Consider the following 16422-nt stretch of genomic DNA (forward strand, 5'->3'; position numbering starts at 1 on the left):
GAAGACACTGATTGAAAAGCCTCCTGTTCTTCAGAACCCGAATCTCTAAGTTTCAATCAACTTTCTGGAGGGCAGGGCAGACTCTAGAATCCTCCAGTGCCAGACATCCTGCAGAGCACAAGAAGCATCCTAGGCAAGACCACGAGAGTAGCTCCCTCCAGCTCCCACGGGATTACAAAGGCTTCTTCCAAGTGAACCCCCCACAGGAAGCACTTTGGGTAGCTGGTCTGTGATTAGGGACACCTACAAAGTCTTTGATAGATGCTTATCTCCTCACAGACTCCTGAAAGAGCCATCTTCCCTACCCACCCACAATCTGGACTGTTGTGACTCTCTCTGCCCTCAGCACAGAGTAGTAATTTACCTAAATGTATTCCATTGGATAAAAATAAACAGGGTTCTTGGGCTAAATGTTTGAGAAATACTGGGTTAAACCAAACTGAACATTTTCTAAAGAAGGTATAAATACGCATTATTTCCTAAACCTATCTGACCACAAACCTCTTCTTTCCCCCACTGAGCCCCTGGGATAAGTACAGGTGCACGGAACATGCTTTGGAAGACACTAGTCCTGGGGAAATCCAGCCCATCCTTTAAGACGGCACTCAAATCTCATCTCTGGCAGGAAGCCAAGCAGAACCACTGCTCGTCACGTCTCCCCTCTCCTTCTCAGGAATTCCTACAGTACTCACGGATACAGGTGCATCATTTATAACTGACCGCTCTTTGTGAGCTGAAAGCTAGGAATACAGCAGGTGCTGAGTACATATGGGCTGACTGACAGATGAGGAATACTTTTTACTGGTAAGAGCAGAGGTCAATGTCAGTAAGACAAATGTCAGAGCTTTAAGTTTTCTGGAAAAATGCCTCCACTAAACTTTGCTATGCAAGCCTCATAGATATCAAAGAAATGGGACAGCCTTTTTGCTTTAGGCTATTCACCACGCACAGGAAAACAGAAAGGGAAACTCATCAGAGGGGTGGAGCCCAAAGAATTCTCCCAGAGAGAAGGCCAAGTGGCCAAGGAACAAGCTTTTGTTCGATTCCCACAGCTTCTATCTGCCACCAACCCTGCCATCCTCCACTGCCTTCCCCTGAGAACTAGGTGTCTGATTTCAGTTAGCAACAGTAGGAGCATCACAAATGAATCAGCCAGAACACGTTCACCAAGAACGTCTGTTTTCCCAAAGGAGGTTGGTCTGAATCATACTGGATTTGAGATGGAAATCAGGGTTAACCTGGGATTTCAACAGCCCCTCCATCCAACACACACACACACACACATTCTCTCTCTCTCTCCCCCCACACGTCTCTTCTAGTCTAAAGCTCAGGCAGCACCTTAGAAAACAACTTGGAAAATGGGCATCTTGAATTTTTGACCCTTCTTATGAAAATTTCCCACAGGGTCATAAACCTACAATGGCTACACCAAGGACATACATCCTCACCCCTGGACACATCTACTGCTCTTGTCATCAGGCCAAGGAAATTTATCTCCTCAAAAGCAAAAGCTCCTTGATCCATTCTTAAGTCCAAAAAAAGCATGCTGCACCCTACTGTGTGTTACAACAAGGCATAGCATACCTGGCTGCCTCTCCTTTAGTGATGTTAACTTGTAGGTTAGGTATTGCCAGCCTAACAGTTTTACTGGCCATTGATGTTAGCTGTTGCCTAGATCTACTACTTTCATTAGGGTTTGCAAAATGATGATTTTCATTAGTAGTGGCAAAATGATGATTTATAGGTAGTGCACAACTCCATCTATATAGTATCCTTGAAAAAAAACTTAAGCTAATTAAGTTTAAGATCTAATTACCAGTTTACAGGCAACAAGGGGAAGAACAAGTTAAGTAGTACCATAAAGACACAATTAACAAAAGTCAGAATTTAGGAGATTCTACAGGATCAAAAAAAAAAGGAGTGGGGTATGGAGGTAGAAATGAGTAGGAAACAAGACTGGGAGGGCCCCTGATGAAAGCTCTGAATACCAAGCTGCAGATTTTATATTTCAACCTCCTGGCAAGGAAGCGCCGCTGAGGTCCATCAGCTGTGGAGCATCACAATGAGAGCCCTGAGATCACAGGTACAGGAACACCCTGGAATAAGGACAGTTTAGAGAAGAACGAAGTCTCCAGGCCCTGGTATCCAGAATGAGGCAGAGGAAGGGACGTGAGAAATCTTCCAAAGGACACACTGAGAGGATGGTGACCAATTAGAAATCCGTGCCCAGGTGAAGGAGGAATTCAAGATGATGTTGAAATGGCCTGTCTGGGAAAGAAAACGGGAGTGTCCAGGAATTCCCTGGCGGTCCAGTGGTTAGCACTCGGCACTTTCACTGCCAGGGCCGGGATTCTATCCTTGGTCAGGGAACTAAGAACCCGCAAGCTATGCGGTGCGGCAGGAAAAAAAAGAAAGAAAATGGTAGTGTCTGTATCAAAATAAGAATACAGTGACTTCTTTCACTAAGGTAGGTGGGCTGGTTAGAGCCACAGGGACTTTAAAGAAATCATATTGGACACCCCATTATCAATGTAAATCTCAAAAGATTAAAAAAAAACACTCTAGCAAACCCATCTGTCATGGGGGCACTCAGCCCCACTAGACTTTGCTGATAAGAGAATATCAACTACATTTTCATTCACTCATTTTCACCAACAAACATCAATTAAAACCTAATCAGTGCACTGGGCTAAGCTAGGTATGGAGGCCCCGAAGATGAATTAGACCCAGATCCTGCCTTTGACAAGCTCAGTTCTACCTTCTTTCCCTGTCAATGAGCTGCTGCCTATGAACCTGCTTCACAGAGATGCTGAATCCCTGACACCAGTTCCTACCTGCTGTGTGTGAAACACAAACACCCTCAACACTTCAGATCTTGGTCTGAGGGACCTCCCGTCTATTGTGCTTCCCTTTAAACAGGGAGGGTCGGTCCTCTCCATTGTCCCCCCAGTTCCTTATATCATGGCTGGCCCCTACTTTTGCCCATAGCACAAAGAAGTAAGAAGTTTGTCAGTTTTGCCCTTCATAATTGCTAAAAGTTGAGGATACAGGAAAAAGGGTGAACCACATGAGCTTTAAAAAGATAAATGTACGTTACAGCTTGACCCACCTTTGCTGGGTTCCAGAAAGGTAAGGTATGAGGAGGAGGCCCCACTCCACTCATTTCCCAGATAACGGTGAAGTTCAAAGGAAATGTGCTAAAGACACAGATATAAAATTTAAAGGCCTAAACTAAAATCCTGGCTACATGACAAGCAGCTTATCTAATGCTAATCGACCTCACAAAGCAAGTTAATGAGGCAGGTGAAAACCCCGGGAATGCTATAATGGGTTAGAGAGGGGCATGTCTGTGCTGTGCTAACAAATTAGAGATTTTTAGGCGCTACTTACTTCCCTCAAGTTTAAAGGCTTCCCGTTTCTTCTTCCTGGGCCTACAGGTTGCAAAGAGGGCTTGTGAGATAAGGATGAGTCACGAAAAGAGGGCTGTAGAGGACTCCCATTGAGACAGAGGACGGAGCCCCCGAGCAGGCTCCCGGAACATTGTGAAAACACGGAGACTTGGAGGCTCTTCTGCGAAAGAGTGAAACCTCTCTCATAAAGACACACAATGACTGGAGAACGAGGTCAATGTGTTTTGCCTCTGGGGCCCACACTGGCCTAGACATCCCAGTCCTGCAGTGCTTTCTGGTCACAGCTGTCAACAAGGAAACAAATGCAGTCCCCACCCCAGCATGCAGCTTCACTTGAGAGGCTGGAGAGGGATGTGGCACAAACTCACATGCTGTCAATGATCCTGAGGAAGACGCTGCAGTCCTGGAGCTGCAGCACGGCCTCCACGGGGTCAGCCACGTGCAGACTGTTCACCTGCGAGGCAAAGGGAAGAGCCTGGTGAAACCATCATAAGTGCAAGAAGCCCCGGGGAGGAGGGGGGCGGAGTTCCACTCCCTTCCCCAGGTGTTGACATTCTGTTTGTTCCAACTGCCTATAGTTGTAACTAAAGGAATGAGAGAACAGGTGATTCTAGGACTTGTAACTTCCAGCTCAACCACTAACAGCCACCTGAATGCTGCCATCAGAGTCCTTCCTTTGGTTTCAACTAAATAAGAGCTTAAATTCTCCCAGAATGTTCCAGCACTTGGGGTGTACTTTAAATATAATCAGGCATAAAATGGTTCTACATGAATACTGATAGTTTCTAGAAGAAAATCGAACCACCACTGCCTCTGAAGAGAGGAACTTGATGGTTGGGAGCTGAGGTAGGAAAAAGGCTTTTTATACTCTAGCCCTTTGTATTTCTTGAATGGTTACATTATAAACCTTCGTAGCTCAAATTTTTACAGCTAAAATTTACAGAATGTTATAGCTCTTGAAATTTGAATTTTGCGTCTACTCAAAATTTACATTATATACTATATATATTTTATATACTCCCACACAGATAAAAAATCTTGTGATTGATGCATTTTAAAATTCTTTCCAGACATGAAACTTCAGCTGAGGCAGGGAGAAATGATGAGGCAACAAGATAAGAAGAAGAAGGGAGGAAGGGAAAGAAAAGCTAGGAACCCCAAAGAAAAACTTGTCAATATCCAATGGCCTCTCCCTTTCCTTGCCTTCAGGCAGACATTCACCTAAATCAGTCTTTCCCACTAGAAAGTTCACCAGCAGTCACATGCAAATGAAACAGGTACACAGGTTATTCAACAAGCATATATGGCTGACTTCTACAGGAAAACCTCATAAATTCCACAGGTACCAAGTTCAGAAGCCCGGGCTGAAGTTCACCTTTGTAGTACCTTATTAAGAAGGAAGGGTCTGCTAAGTCAATCACATATGCAAGACTGAGGGAGAAGGGAGACTTATCCTGCTTTACAAGTTATTTTTTAAAACTTCAGCATAGTGGTTATGCACAAACGAGTAGATTCTATTTATAAATGTGCTCTTTATTTTTTTAATTGAAGTATAGCTGATTTACAATAACCTGTTAGTTTCATAGTGATTCAGTATTTTTGCAGATTATCCTCCATTATAGGTTATTATAAGATAATGGGTATAATTCCCTGTGCTATACCGTATACCCTTGTTGCTTATCTATTTATGTGTAGTAGTTCTGTATCTGTTAATCCCTTACCCCTAATGTGTCCCTCCCACTTAAATGTGCTCTTCAACAGGCACTGGGCTGGGGGCTCCCAGACAAGGATTTTTGAGTCCAGCTCCTCCACTAACTTGCCAGGAACCTTTGTTATCAACTTTGTTTCTTTCTGTAACTGTTTTCTCACTTGTCAAACTTATCTACCTTAAAAGACCAGTGTGTGTTCAAATGGGATTGTGAATGCAAGAACACATTACGAAATAAAAGTACTAAATGCAAAGCACTATTATGGTTATGAAGTAGATCCAGCAACACTTCTACTTCTTAACAGTTAAATTAGCTGACTGCACTGGAGGATCAAGAGGATTAAAAAAAAAATCAGTGATTCAGCTACAGAAATGATAGTACTTATTTCCATTAAATAATTTTATATTAGAAAAACTTCTACATAAATCTAAATTAAAATAGGTTGAGGGACTTGCCTGGTGGCGCAGTGGTTAAGAATCTGCCTGCTAAACCAGGGGACATGGGTTCGAGCCCTGGTCCAGGAAGATCCCACACGCCGCGGAGCAACTAAGCCTGGGAGCCAGAACTACTGAGCCTGCACTCTAGACCTCGCAAGCCACAACTACTAAGCCCGCGTGCCACAACTACTGAAGCCCGTGCACCACAACAAGAGAAGCCACCGCAATGAGGAGCCCGTGCACCGCAAAGAAGAGTAGCCCCTGCTCGCTGCAACTAGAGAAAGCCTGCACACAGCAACGAAGACCCAATGCAGCCAAAAATAAATAAATTTACTAAAAAATTTTTTTAAAAAATAGGTTGAAAGTAAAAAAAAATTTAAGTGCAGAATATAAAATACGACCTTCTCACTGGACTCTTAAAGATAATAATTTATACCACCTTTGGGGGGGGTGCTTAATCTAATTAGAAAAGGCCAGTGTAAATTTTCTAGGAAGACTGAATATTCCAGGCCAAGGTCCCTTTCTACCTGCTGAAAATGAAGAGACTGCATGACTTAAGCATCCAAAAACCATCTTCTTTTAATATCTGCAATCTAGGTAAAACATTCAAGGGCTGTGAATTCTCGTTCGCTAACAAGATTGAAAAAAATCACACCAGTTAGCTGACTTAAAGTCACTTAAGGAATCTGGATTCATCTCATACCAATTAAGTAATAATCCAGCAATAGTTTCTTTCATGGATATAAAAATGTATCTTCTTCCTGTGCATTATTTTGCTCTCAAATGATAAATCATTTAAAAGTTGAAGAAGTGAAGAAGCTCCTTTATCTCTAGTCAGGGTATAAAATGTGAGAGAGGACCAAGCTCACTGAATAAGTGCCTGTAAGGCTTTCCGGGTCATTTAAGGTGCCTGAATCTTTTTTTTTTTTTAATAAATTTATTTATTTGTTTTTGGCTGTGTTGGGTGTTCGTTGCTGCACGTGGGCTTTCTCCAGCTGCGGCGAGTGGGGGATACTCTTCATTGCAGTGCGTGGACCATTCATTGCAGTGGCTTCTCTTGTTGTGGGGCACGGGCTCTAGGGCAGGAACGCTCAATAGCTGCAGCTCGTGGGCTCTAGAGCGCAGGCTCAGGAGTTGTGGCGCACGGGCTCTAGAGCGCAGGCTCAGGAGCTGTGGCTCACGGGCTTAGTTGCTCCGCGGCACGTGGGATCTTCCCGGACCAGGGCTCAAACCCGTGTCCCCTGCATCGGCAGGTGGACTCCCAACCACTGCGCCACCAGGGAAGCCCCCTTTCAGCATTTTGATATATTTCTTTCTAGTCTTTTTTCCTAAGTCATTTTTTAAAAAAATCACAGTTGTGATTGTCACACGCGTGTGTTCTATGCCACTCCTCTGGCTACCAAGCATTATTCCATGTTGCTACAGTGTCATAAAACCCACTTTAGCTGCCTAACTTTTGTTTAAACTGAAAGATTATATCTAACTATATTTTAATATATTAATGCATGTTCATTGTGATTTTTGAGAAAAGTATACAAGTATCTGCTGTTAAATAAAACTAGTCTTGTGTCTGTTTTTCTCTGTAAAGGTAGTAGTCACTATAAAAACAAGCCTAGGCCCAAAATAAATAAACTGATAAACTTAAAACAACGTGGCTAAACGATCCCCTAATATTCAGTTAATCTACTGAACTAGACACAGAGACACAACCCAACCAGCCTTCTCCTGGGGAAGAAGAGATAATGTTTCTAATACAGACATAAAACACTGAAATGTAAATATAAAACATAAATATAAAACAACCATTTTAAACTGTACAACTAAAGTTTGCATCTATTTCAGAAACTGAAGACTAAGGATGCACATTTTGTATGCTAAATACATACTTCCTGACTACAGATTTGACAGTGATTAAAGACCCTGTTTTATTAAACCCCTACCCTCCTTGGAAATTAAAAATTCATTTCCTTTAAGGATTCTATAATTCTTTCTTGAAGTTGGCTCTTTAATTGGCCCTGATTGGTCAATAGTCAGGGTGACTACTAAAATACCCCTTACCAAATAGCATGCCCAAGCAATATTTTATTTATTTATTTATTTATTTTTTGGCTGCTCTGTGCACCATGTGGAATCTTAGTTCCCCAACCAGGGATCAAACCCGTGCTGCCGGCAGTGGAAGTGCAGAGTCTTAACCACTGCACTGCCAGGGAAGTCGCCCAGGCAATATTTTAATATTTAAGTGCTTTTTACAGACATTATCTTATTATCCTCACAATAATGATTATTTTATTTTTAGAATATATTAAAAAAATTTTTTTCTTTCCATTTTAAAAATGAGGTACTGAGAGACTAAGTAACTTGTCTTGGGTCACACAGGCTAGAGCAATGATTCTAAGCTGGGCTGTCTGACTCTAAGGCCCATGCGTGTCATCGTTACACTCCGTGGCCTCTTCTGTTTCTCTGTAGTTCCCAATGCTCAGCATTATTTTTTCATTTGCCATTGTCTTGGGCAGAAGTATATGAAAAGACCTAGCAGAAGAATTTTGGTGAAGTAATCAAGAAGGCACCAAGAGGACAATGGAAGCTCACAGAAACGTGGTAAGGAGAGCCAGGAGAACCTTGCCCTGAGATTAAAGGCCTTTCAAGACCAAAGTCCCTACATGCCACTGAAATTCAGTGTCAACGCTTTTTCAGAAACGTGCACAAGGAAATGCACAAAAAATGGGTTTCCACGCTGCTCTGCAGCCACCCTTCCCATGACCAAAAAGGAATAATATAACTCAGAGAAGCCTTTTCTAAGCTACACAAGTTGTGGATCACATGTCAGCAGCAACATCACTGAAAATAATAAAAGTTAAAAACTAAGGGGAACGGCAAAAGAAAACTTATTTCCTTTGTCTGGAGAGGAGAAGACTCTACATAGCCCTGACTCCTAGAAAACTCCTCTCTCACCTCTCCCAAGCCTCCTGGAAAAGTCTGGCATGCAAAGGAGAGGAAGACCACTCACCCAAGAGAGGAGTGCAGCTGCCCGGGTGGCATGGAGCGTCATCTTGCTGAAACCAGACAGTCACCCTGATGCACCTGGAACCCAAGAGAAGAGGCAGTACAGTTAATTATATCAGATATCCACGATGAAGGAAGAGGGGGGAAATGGTTTCACTTACCAGCTCTGAACACTTAAATAAGTCACTCTTCACTTGGCACTTAGTCTACCAAGGGACCATGGGAGTTTTTAGAAAGCTCAGAGTACACATCAAAATTACTATAAAACTTACTGTGTCACAGCTGACAATAAAGAACCCTGCATTTAATTCAATGTCCACAAGCTCTACACACAATCTCTCTGTCCCTTAGAAAATACAACATTCAAAGCTGGACTTCAACCCTACTCTTTGGGATGGTGGTGACCTTAAAACATGGAACAAACATGGTTTTTCAGACACACCTAGGTGTGAATGTTGATTCCATGTGACCATGGTCTTGTGACCTTGGACAAGTAGCATAACTTCTTTTAGTCTCAGTTTCCTCATCTGCAAAATGGGACCTGCAAAAACCTCTCTGGGTTATGTGATGCTTCAAGATAAAGCAGATAAGGCAAACAGCACAGTGCCTGGCACACAGTACATATTCAATAAATGATCACTGTTCTTAAGCAAAAAGGTTGATTTCTGGCTCTTTCTGCAGGTACCCAAAGTCTACCTAATAAACAATAACCAAGTCCTTGGGGCAAACCACTTCAAATTCTGGATTTTTATATCCCCCACAAAAATGTCAAAGACATATTTCAAATGGGAGACTGGATGAAGCCAAATCCAATTCTGGGGGAGATCTCATGGGACATTTAATGAAAGATTAGGTACTGGGTCCTGGTATTCTTACCCCAATTTCCCTTCCCAGTGGGAATCAGCCATCTGCCTGCTAACCTGCTCAAGAGACCACGGACATGGTGACTAAATATTCCCCAACACCTCTTAGCAGGCCCCCATAATTCCCACAAATCTTCCTGGGAGTAATCAGCCCCACCACCTGCCTACTACTGCCACAGGTGTGCTAAGTTTGTCACTACTCCGGTAAAAGGAGGAACAAGAGTGGTAAGAGCCACATCACCTATAACTCTCCCCACATATCAGCATCTCCAAGGTGTGGGTTCTGTGGAACCAACATTTGCTAAGTACTTTCTGAATACAAAGTGCTGGGGATAAGAAAGACACCATTCTTGTCCATAAGGTGCTCACTGTCTAACAGTGAGGAAATAATAGGGGAAAGAGATACATAAATCTGATAATCCACTACCCATCATCTCTTGAGGCCTTCCTATGCAAGTGTACTCTGCTTTATCAACCAACCAAAAAGGTTCATCCTGTGCTGGAAGCTTCGTGGGAAATGGGAGACAATGACATGGTCCCTGCTTTGAGGGGCTTACAGCATGGTGAGGAGCAAAGGTAAACATACGAGAAGCGGACTTCCCGGGGCTTTCCTGGTGGCGCAGTGCTTAAGAATCCGCCTGCCAATGCAGGAGGCACGGGTTCAAGCCCTGGTCTGGGAAGATCCCACATGCCACAGAACAACTAAGACCATGCGCCACAACTACAGAGCCTGCGCTCTAGAGCCCATGAGCCACAACTACTGAGCCCATGTGCCACAACTACTGAAGCCTGCGTGCCTAGAGCCCATGCTCCCAACAAGAGAAGCCACCACAATGAGAAGCCTGCACACCACAACGAAGAGTAGCCCCCGCTCGCCACAACCACAGAAAAGCCTGCGTGCAGCAACAAAGACCCAACACAGCCAAAAATAAAATAAAATACATTTATTAAAAAAAAAAGAAGTGGACTTCCCTGGTGGCACAGTGGTTAAGAATCTGCCTGCCAATGCAGGCGACACAGGTTCGAGCCCTGGTCTAGGAAGATCCCACATGCCACTGAGCAACTAAGCCTGTGCACCACAACTACTGAGCCTGTGCTCTACAGCCCACGAGCCACAACTACTGAAGCCCATGCATGCGCCTCGAGCCCGTGCTCTGCAACAAGGGAAGCCACTGCAATGAGAAGCCCACGCACCGCAACAAAGAGTAGCCCCTGCTCACCACAGCTACAGAAAGCCCGCGGGCAGCAACGAAGACCCAACGCAGCCAAAAATATATTAATTTTAGAAAACATACGAGAAGCATGAAATAATAGAAGAAAATAAGTAAATGCTAAATATAACTAAATGCTAATTATAATTAATTGTTTCCTGACCCTGCAAAACCCAACGTGATTCCACCTGTCATACAAACATCACAATCTTGGAAATGAGCCAATTCACCTAGGCTTTGGCAAAAGCAAGTGAAGTGATTAAGGGAGTTCTCAGGATGGCAGAGAAGCTAAGGGGCCTATGTTTTCCTCAGTTTTGGATGATTTTCATCCAGCATGGCCTATCTGTGGGCACTGACTGCCTTGCTCCCTAGGTAGGATTAAGGCAGGTAAGTCTCAACTACTGCACTGCAAAAAGGCTTTTCTGGTGGTTGGCCAACCTAAAGTTAGAAGGACCATGCTTGGCCCTTGGAGTGAAGGCAGAAATGTCCAAATGCTCTACTGGGGCTTCTTTGCGGGGGGCGGGGGGGTGGCAGTAAGGTCTGAGCAACTCAGGAACAAGGGAAATGAGGCCCAGATCACCTCCCTGTCATCCCCACTGCTGCCTCTAGACTTGCTATCCTTTTGGTGAGGCCCAAAACTGCAGTCAAATTTTATTTGCAACCGAAGGTAGATCTTGCCCCCTCTGAGAGATTCCACAGCTGTGTTGCTAAAAATGACCCGACGAACCTCTCCCCTTTATCTCAGAGGCAAAACATACAACCCTTACATCCTCCCAGGGGAGCCTGTCTAAAACTGGTGTCAAGGCCAAATGCCTTCTTCTGTGCTCCCCAGGCACAGGAACAGGCAGAATCCAATACTCAACATGAGGCAAGACCTTATCAGCTCAAATCCCATAGAGGGGCACTTTCTCAGAGACAGGACACTTTTAGGGCTTTTAGGGCAGCCCAGCCCTTCACTCTTCTCCAGGTAATGAATGACTGAAGCCAGCGGCACAGCTAGTCCTCGGCACGGGGACTACAACTTTAAGCAGGCCTTGGCTTGGAACCTAGGGATCCCAGCCAGAGCACCATCCTCCACACCCTCCCCCTGAAATCCGAGGCAGGCCCCACCCAGAAGACTGGGTGATGGTGACTGAAAAACAGATCCCCGCAATTGTAGCCTGGAACCATTTCACAGAAGGGTCTGCTAAGATTCACCCCCAACTCAAACAGGCAACTCCTCACCCCCACCACCCCCGATCAACAAACAAAATCTCAAAATGCAGGCCCTCTGTGGACACCTTCAGAGTTCCTACCTACCTCTTTCTTTGAAAAGAAGTGCCCCAGAAGAGAAGGCACCCTCTCTTTTCTCTGGGCTCAAGAAGGAACCAAGACACAGAAGCAGCTGCCTTATAAACTAAAGCCCTTGCAACCTCTTTACATTTTCAAAACTGACATAACTCCCTCACATCAGGATCAATTCCCACATTTACAGTAACCCCTCTATGTTTCCAGAGAAGATATATCAGGACAAGGAACTTGACACTCAAGAGATACGCTGGCACCTGGCCTGTACCCTCTCTGGGTCTTAAAGAGTTAAAACCTAGTCCTGGTTTCGTACCAGGGCTGAAGCTAATGCAAACCACCTGCTCAGATGCAAGGACCAGGACTGGAGGGTCAGGTTGCTGAGCTCTGGGGTCTGTTCTGGAAAAGCTTCAGTTTTAAGGGTTCACCAAGTGATAAGCCAAAGGCCAGAGGTCTGAGTTGTGGCAGCACTGCTCTCCTTACCGCCCTCCCCCTCAACTTGGGTGCCAGCTCCTTTTGAGACCACCTCTTAGCCACTTAACTGACCTCCTAAACACCAGCCCTACCCCGAGATAACACCAAAGTAATCTTTGGTCTCAGAGAGCTGTAGAACTATACTGATCACTCAGCCCATGGGCCCTTACCTCCGCTGGACCCTCATTCTTTCAGGTGCTAGCTCCCATTCCCAGAATTTCAGGACCCAAAGCCCACACAAACTCTCACCTCAAAGGTTCCTGCCCTAAGACCCACCCCCTCTCTACCGTGGGTTCCAAAGGCCCACAGGCTGACAACTCATAAGGGAAATGGCTTTCCCAACTCTGTGCCCACGTTGAATAGCAAGATTTACCACTACTTACCCAAACAGCCAGCCTGCCTGCCTGTAGCCATAAGCATTCCAAGCTCTGTACGCCTTTCTAAAAGGGATACCACCACCATCTGAGAAACCGCCCCATCCAAAGAGTGAACACCTTAACCCTGAGGGCGTTCTCCTCTGACAGGTGTGGAGGCACACTCCAGCAAGCACTCAGACCTCATCTGGTGGGTTACCCCAGAGCAGCCCAACGAAGGTCAAGCTATGTGATCAAGGGCTAACTTGTCATAAAGAACAGGACAGGAAATACCTTGCTGGTGCATCCCCTGGCTCCCAGGAGGTAAAAGGTCCAAGGACCAGCAGCTTCAAGAGAAGCCAAGGAAGGAAAAACACAATCCTTTTCAACCCCTGGGGAGTTCTGAGCAGGATGTCTTGTGCAAGTCCAAAGAGGTTTTCTGCACCCCTGAGGTCAGGGCAAACCAGCTTGCTGGATGTATTTCCTGAGCCCTCTGAGGGGCTCACTGTGGACTCAGGCCTCCCCCTCTTCACACAGACCATCCCCTCTGTGTAGCCTAGAATTCGGCCCAGAGTCCTGGTGAGGAACACGAGAAGAACTGCAAGGGAAACCAAGGTTTCCCTCGTTTCTTCCAAGTGGCTTACTGCTATCGCCCTTCCCCCCATGCTCTGGAGGGTCCAGATCAGAAGGCCGTGGGCACAAGGGCTGCAATCATGAACCAGATCTGGGGCCTAGAGCCAGACTACACACGCACACCCGAGTTCACTCCAGCAGTTCATCAGCACCTGCCCCACTGCTATATTCACACCCCCTGGTCCCTACCAGCTGACGAAATGAACCTTTTCCACTCCCCACCACCGCGTACACACCCAGGCCTCACTCGGGAATGGAGACGCTCTCCCGAGCTGTCTACAGCTCAACGTGCAGGCGCACACGCTTTCCCCCTCTGAACAAAAACACGCTGACATCTACGCGAGGGGGGAAGAAAGCAACCCTTTGCTCTGAAAGGCGCCAACTCCCGGATGTTGGCAAGCTCTGCTCCCAGCGCCAGTTTCAGAGTGTTTACTTGCTCTCCCTCTCCTCTCCCTCCCCTTCAAGGATGGTGCAGGAAAGGGAGGTGAAGAGGGGAGTCCACCGCACCCCCTCCTCCATGTTTCAACAAAAACCCAGAGAAACAGTGAGGGAGAGAAAGTCTCAGCGCGGGGGTGGGGGTGGGGGTGGGGGGTGGCCTTACCAGACTCCCAAAGCCACACGTATCTACAGGTTCTAATCCGCCATTAGCACTTAAATCTTGAAAGGAGAGGAGGAAGGGGGGGTCTAGTGGAAAGTAACCCCACACACAAAAGAAAAGTTGTTGGTTTTCTTCTCAGCCTAGCAGGAGCGATCTTCCTGGCTGACAGCCAGAAGTGCGTCACAATCAGGAGTCTGCTTTCTTTAAAGGCGCAGCAAGCTTCCGCGATCTGGGAGCGCAGGCGAAGCAGGGGAACGCTCAGCAAGGGGGGGAGGGGTGGCAGTCGGGGGCAAGGAGGAGGGGGCCCTGGAGCACTGGAGAGGTGGGGCTGCTAAGGCTTCGCCCGCAAACAAGAGACTGGGGCGCACGGGGGGTGGGGTGCGGGTGGGGGAGGAGCCGGCAGACAAAAGTACTGAACTGAAACGGTGGCGAGAGCCAAAGCAAATTGTGGCGTAAACACAAAACACACCTCACAGCGGCCTGCCTGACAAACCTGATATCCCCCGGACACTCCCCCTTTGCGCTCTCAAGACAGCAGTGACAGCCTGTCCATCTCTGGCCAGCAGCGGAAGGGTAGGCCACGGACTGCCCTGATGATTAGATCAGCCCTGCCTGGCGGCGAGCAGGGCAGGGAGGAAGACCCGGGAACAGAGGCTTTGGAGAGCGAGCAACACGCAAGACCATTTAAACGCGGACAGCTTCCTGCCGGCTCCAGGGAGCGCTGCGTCTCCAAGCACACAGGCCGCTCGCACACAAAGCGCCGGCCTCCTTACGCGGGCGCCGCCTGCCCTGGGACATGGCCGCCCCCGAGCCCGTTCCCCGAGGGAATCTCTCCAGCCCGTACCTTCTGCGTGGCTTGGCCAGACTGCTGCGCTGCGCCCGCTCCTCCCCCTCGGCCACCCAAACAAGGAGCCCCGGCAGACTGCGGCCCTGGAGCGCAGGCCTGCGCTGTCGTGACTGCGTGCTATTGTCGACTGCGGAATGGCCGCCAAAATCCCAGCTGTGCTGCCAGAACCTAATCCCCTGTTCCGCTGAGCATTTGTGGGGAGGGGCTGAGGGGCCAAAGCACGGGACCTAGTACGGCAGGCACTGGCTGGAGCCCCTTAACACACACAGGCACTGGGACCCAGCGCCGGCATGGCCGAAAAGAAAAGATGTCTGACTCTTAGAAAACAAAACCACCGCGTTTACACCCATTAAACAGTGACCCTCACCAAGACCGCGAGAGAAACCCACCAGTCATCAGGAAGCCCCTCATCTTCCACTTACACCACAAACATTTATTAAGCACCTACTGGGCAAAAGGTACTGCTGGAAGACATTTTAGATGCTAAGTTCGATTATAATTCTAAGAAATGTGACTTGAAATTGTATTTCAAGACAGCATGTGCTAACTCTCACAAAAAGATACAAAAATTCTAACCAGTTGAGAATAGGGAAGGACTAAAAACTAAGAGATATTTTAATCTGGATCTTAAAACACATAGGTAGGGCTTCCCTGGTGGCGCAGTGGTTGAGAGTCCGCCTGCCGGTGCAGGGGACACGGGTTCGTGCCCCGGTCCGGGAAGATCCCACATGCCGCGAAGCGGCTGGGCCCCGTGGGCCATGGTCGCTAAGCCTGCGCGTCCGGAGCCTGTGCTCCGCAACGGGAGAGGCCACAACAGTGAGAGGCCCGCGTACCGCAAAAAAAGAAAAAAAAAAACAAACAAAAAAAACACATAGGTAGAACTTGCCCAGATGGAAATGGAGAGAGAAGTAAGGAAGAAGGGAAAGCAGAGAGAAGGTGTGGAAGTAGTGGAGGAACAGACTTGAAAGGGGAACTGGGGTAAGAGTTGGAGAATCTTAAACTTCAAGAAATCGAATTAAAATCTGGACGTTCATTTTGTTGTTTGTTTTTAGCATAGAGATGTGGTGTGATGAGAAGTGTGCTATGAGAAATCATTCTGGTATATAAATGAATGAGACTAGCAGCAGGGAGGTGGGTCAGAAGGCTGCCACAACAGGCAGGAGACAGGTGATGAGGACATGGGGGGTAAGGTAAGAGAAAGTGCAAAGAAGGGGAATGAGAGACACGGTGGAGACAGGATGAAGAGAAGGGAATGACTGGAAGCAGAGGAAGGAATTATAACAAAGAAAGTGTGAGGGATGGCGGGGAGGACAGAGAGGCCATATATAGAATTAAAATAAGTGTAAAAATGCTAGGGATCATGTTAGAACGAGAGAAAACAAGGTGCAATAGATAGCAGCTAATGCTTACTGAGTACGTACTATGCGCCAAGCACTGTTCTGCTGGCCTAATGTGTGTTAACTCATAAATCTGAAAAACTCCCTTTGTAAAGTAGATACTATTATCACTTATCTTTACAGTGAAGAAACTGAGCCACAGAGATAAAATAATTTGCCCAAGATCACACAGCTCATGAACGGCAGGACTCTGATACCACTTG

The 16422-nt window shown here is 46.6% G+C and overlaps 1 protein-coding gene across 7 annotated transcripts in view; it reads right to left on the minus strand.

Annotated features, from left to right (window-relative positions):
- The window catches only part of NUMA1 (nuclear mitotic apparatus protein 1), a 74049-nt gene that overhangs the window by 21962 nt on the left and 35665 nt on the right, over positions 1-16422 (minus strand). For 3 of the 7 annotated variants that reach the window (XM_022565802.3, XM_089915251.1, XM_022565803.3), the window contains exons 1-3: positions 13979-14233; positions 8564-8637; positions 3779-3864 (exon numbers count right to left, since the gene is read on the minus strand). In XM_022565802.3, the coding sequence (XP_022421510.2) occupies positions 3779-3864; positions 8564-8605 (128 nt within the window). In that variant the 5' untranslated portion in view covers positions 8606-8637; positions 13979-14233. Of the gene's footprint in view, positions 1-3778; positions 3865-8563; positions 8638-13978; positions 14234-14468; positions 14639-16422 lie in introns of those variants that run through there. The other 4 variants (XM_022565795.2, XM_022565796.3, XM_022565798.3 and 1 more) reach the window with 3 other exon arrangements.

This window comes from Delphinapterus leucas, chromosome 7, assembly GCF_059928025.1.
Source record: "Delphinapterus leucas isolate spDelLeu-1000000601 "Yukka" chromosome 7, BTC_Dleu_Yukka2, whole genome shotgun sequence".
NCBI lineage: Eukaryota > Metazoa > Chordata > Mammalia > Artiodactyla > Monodontidae > Delphinapterus > Delphinapterus leucas.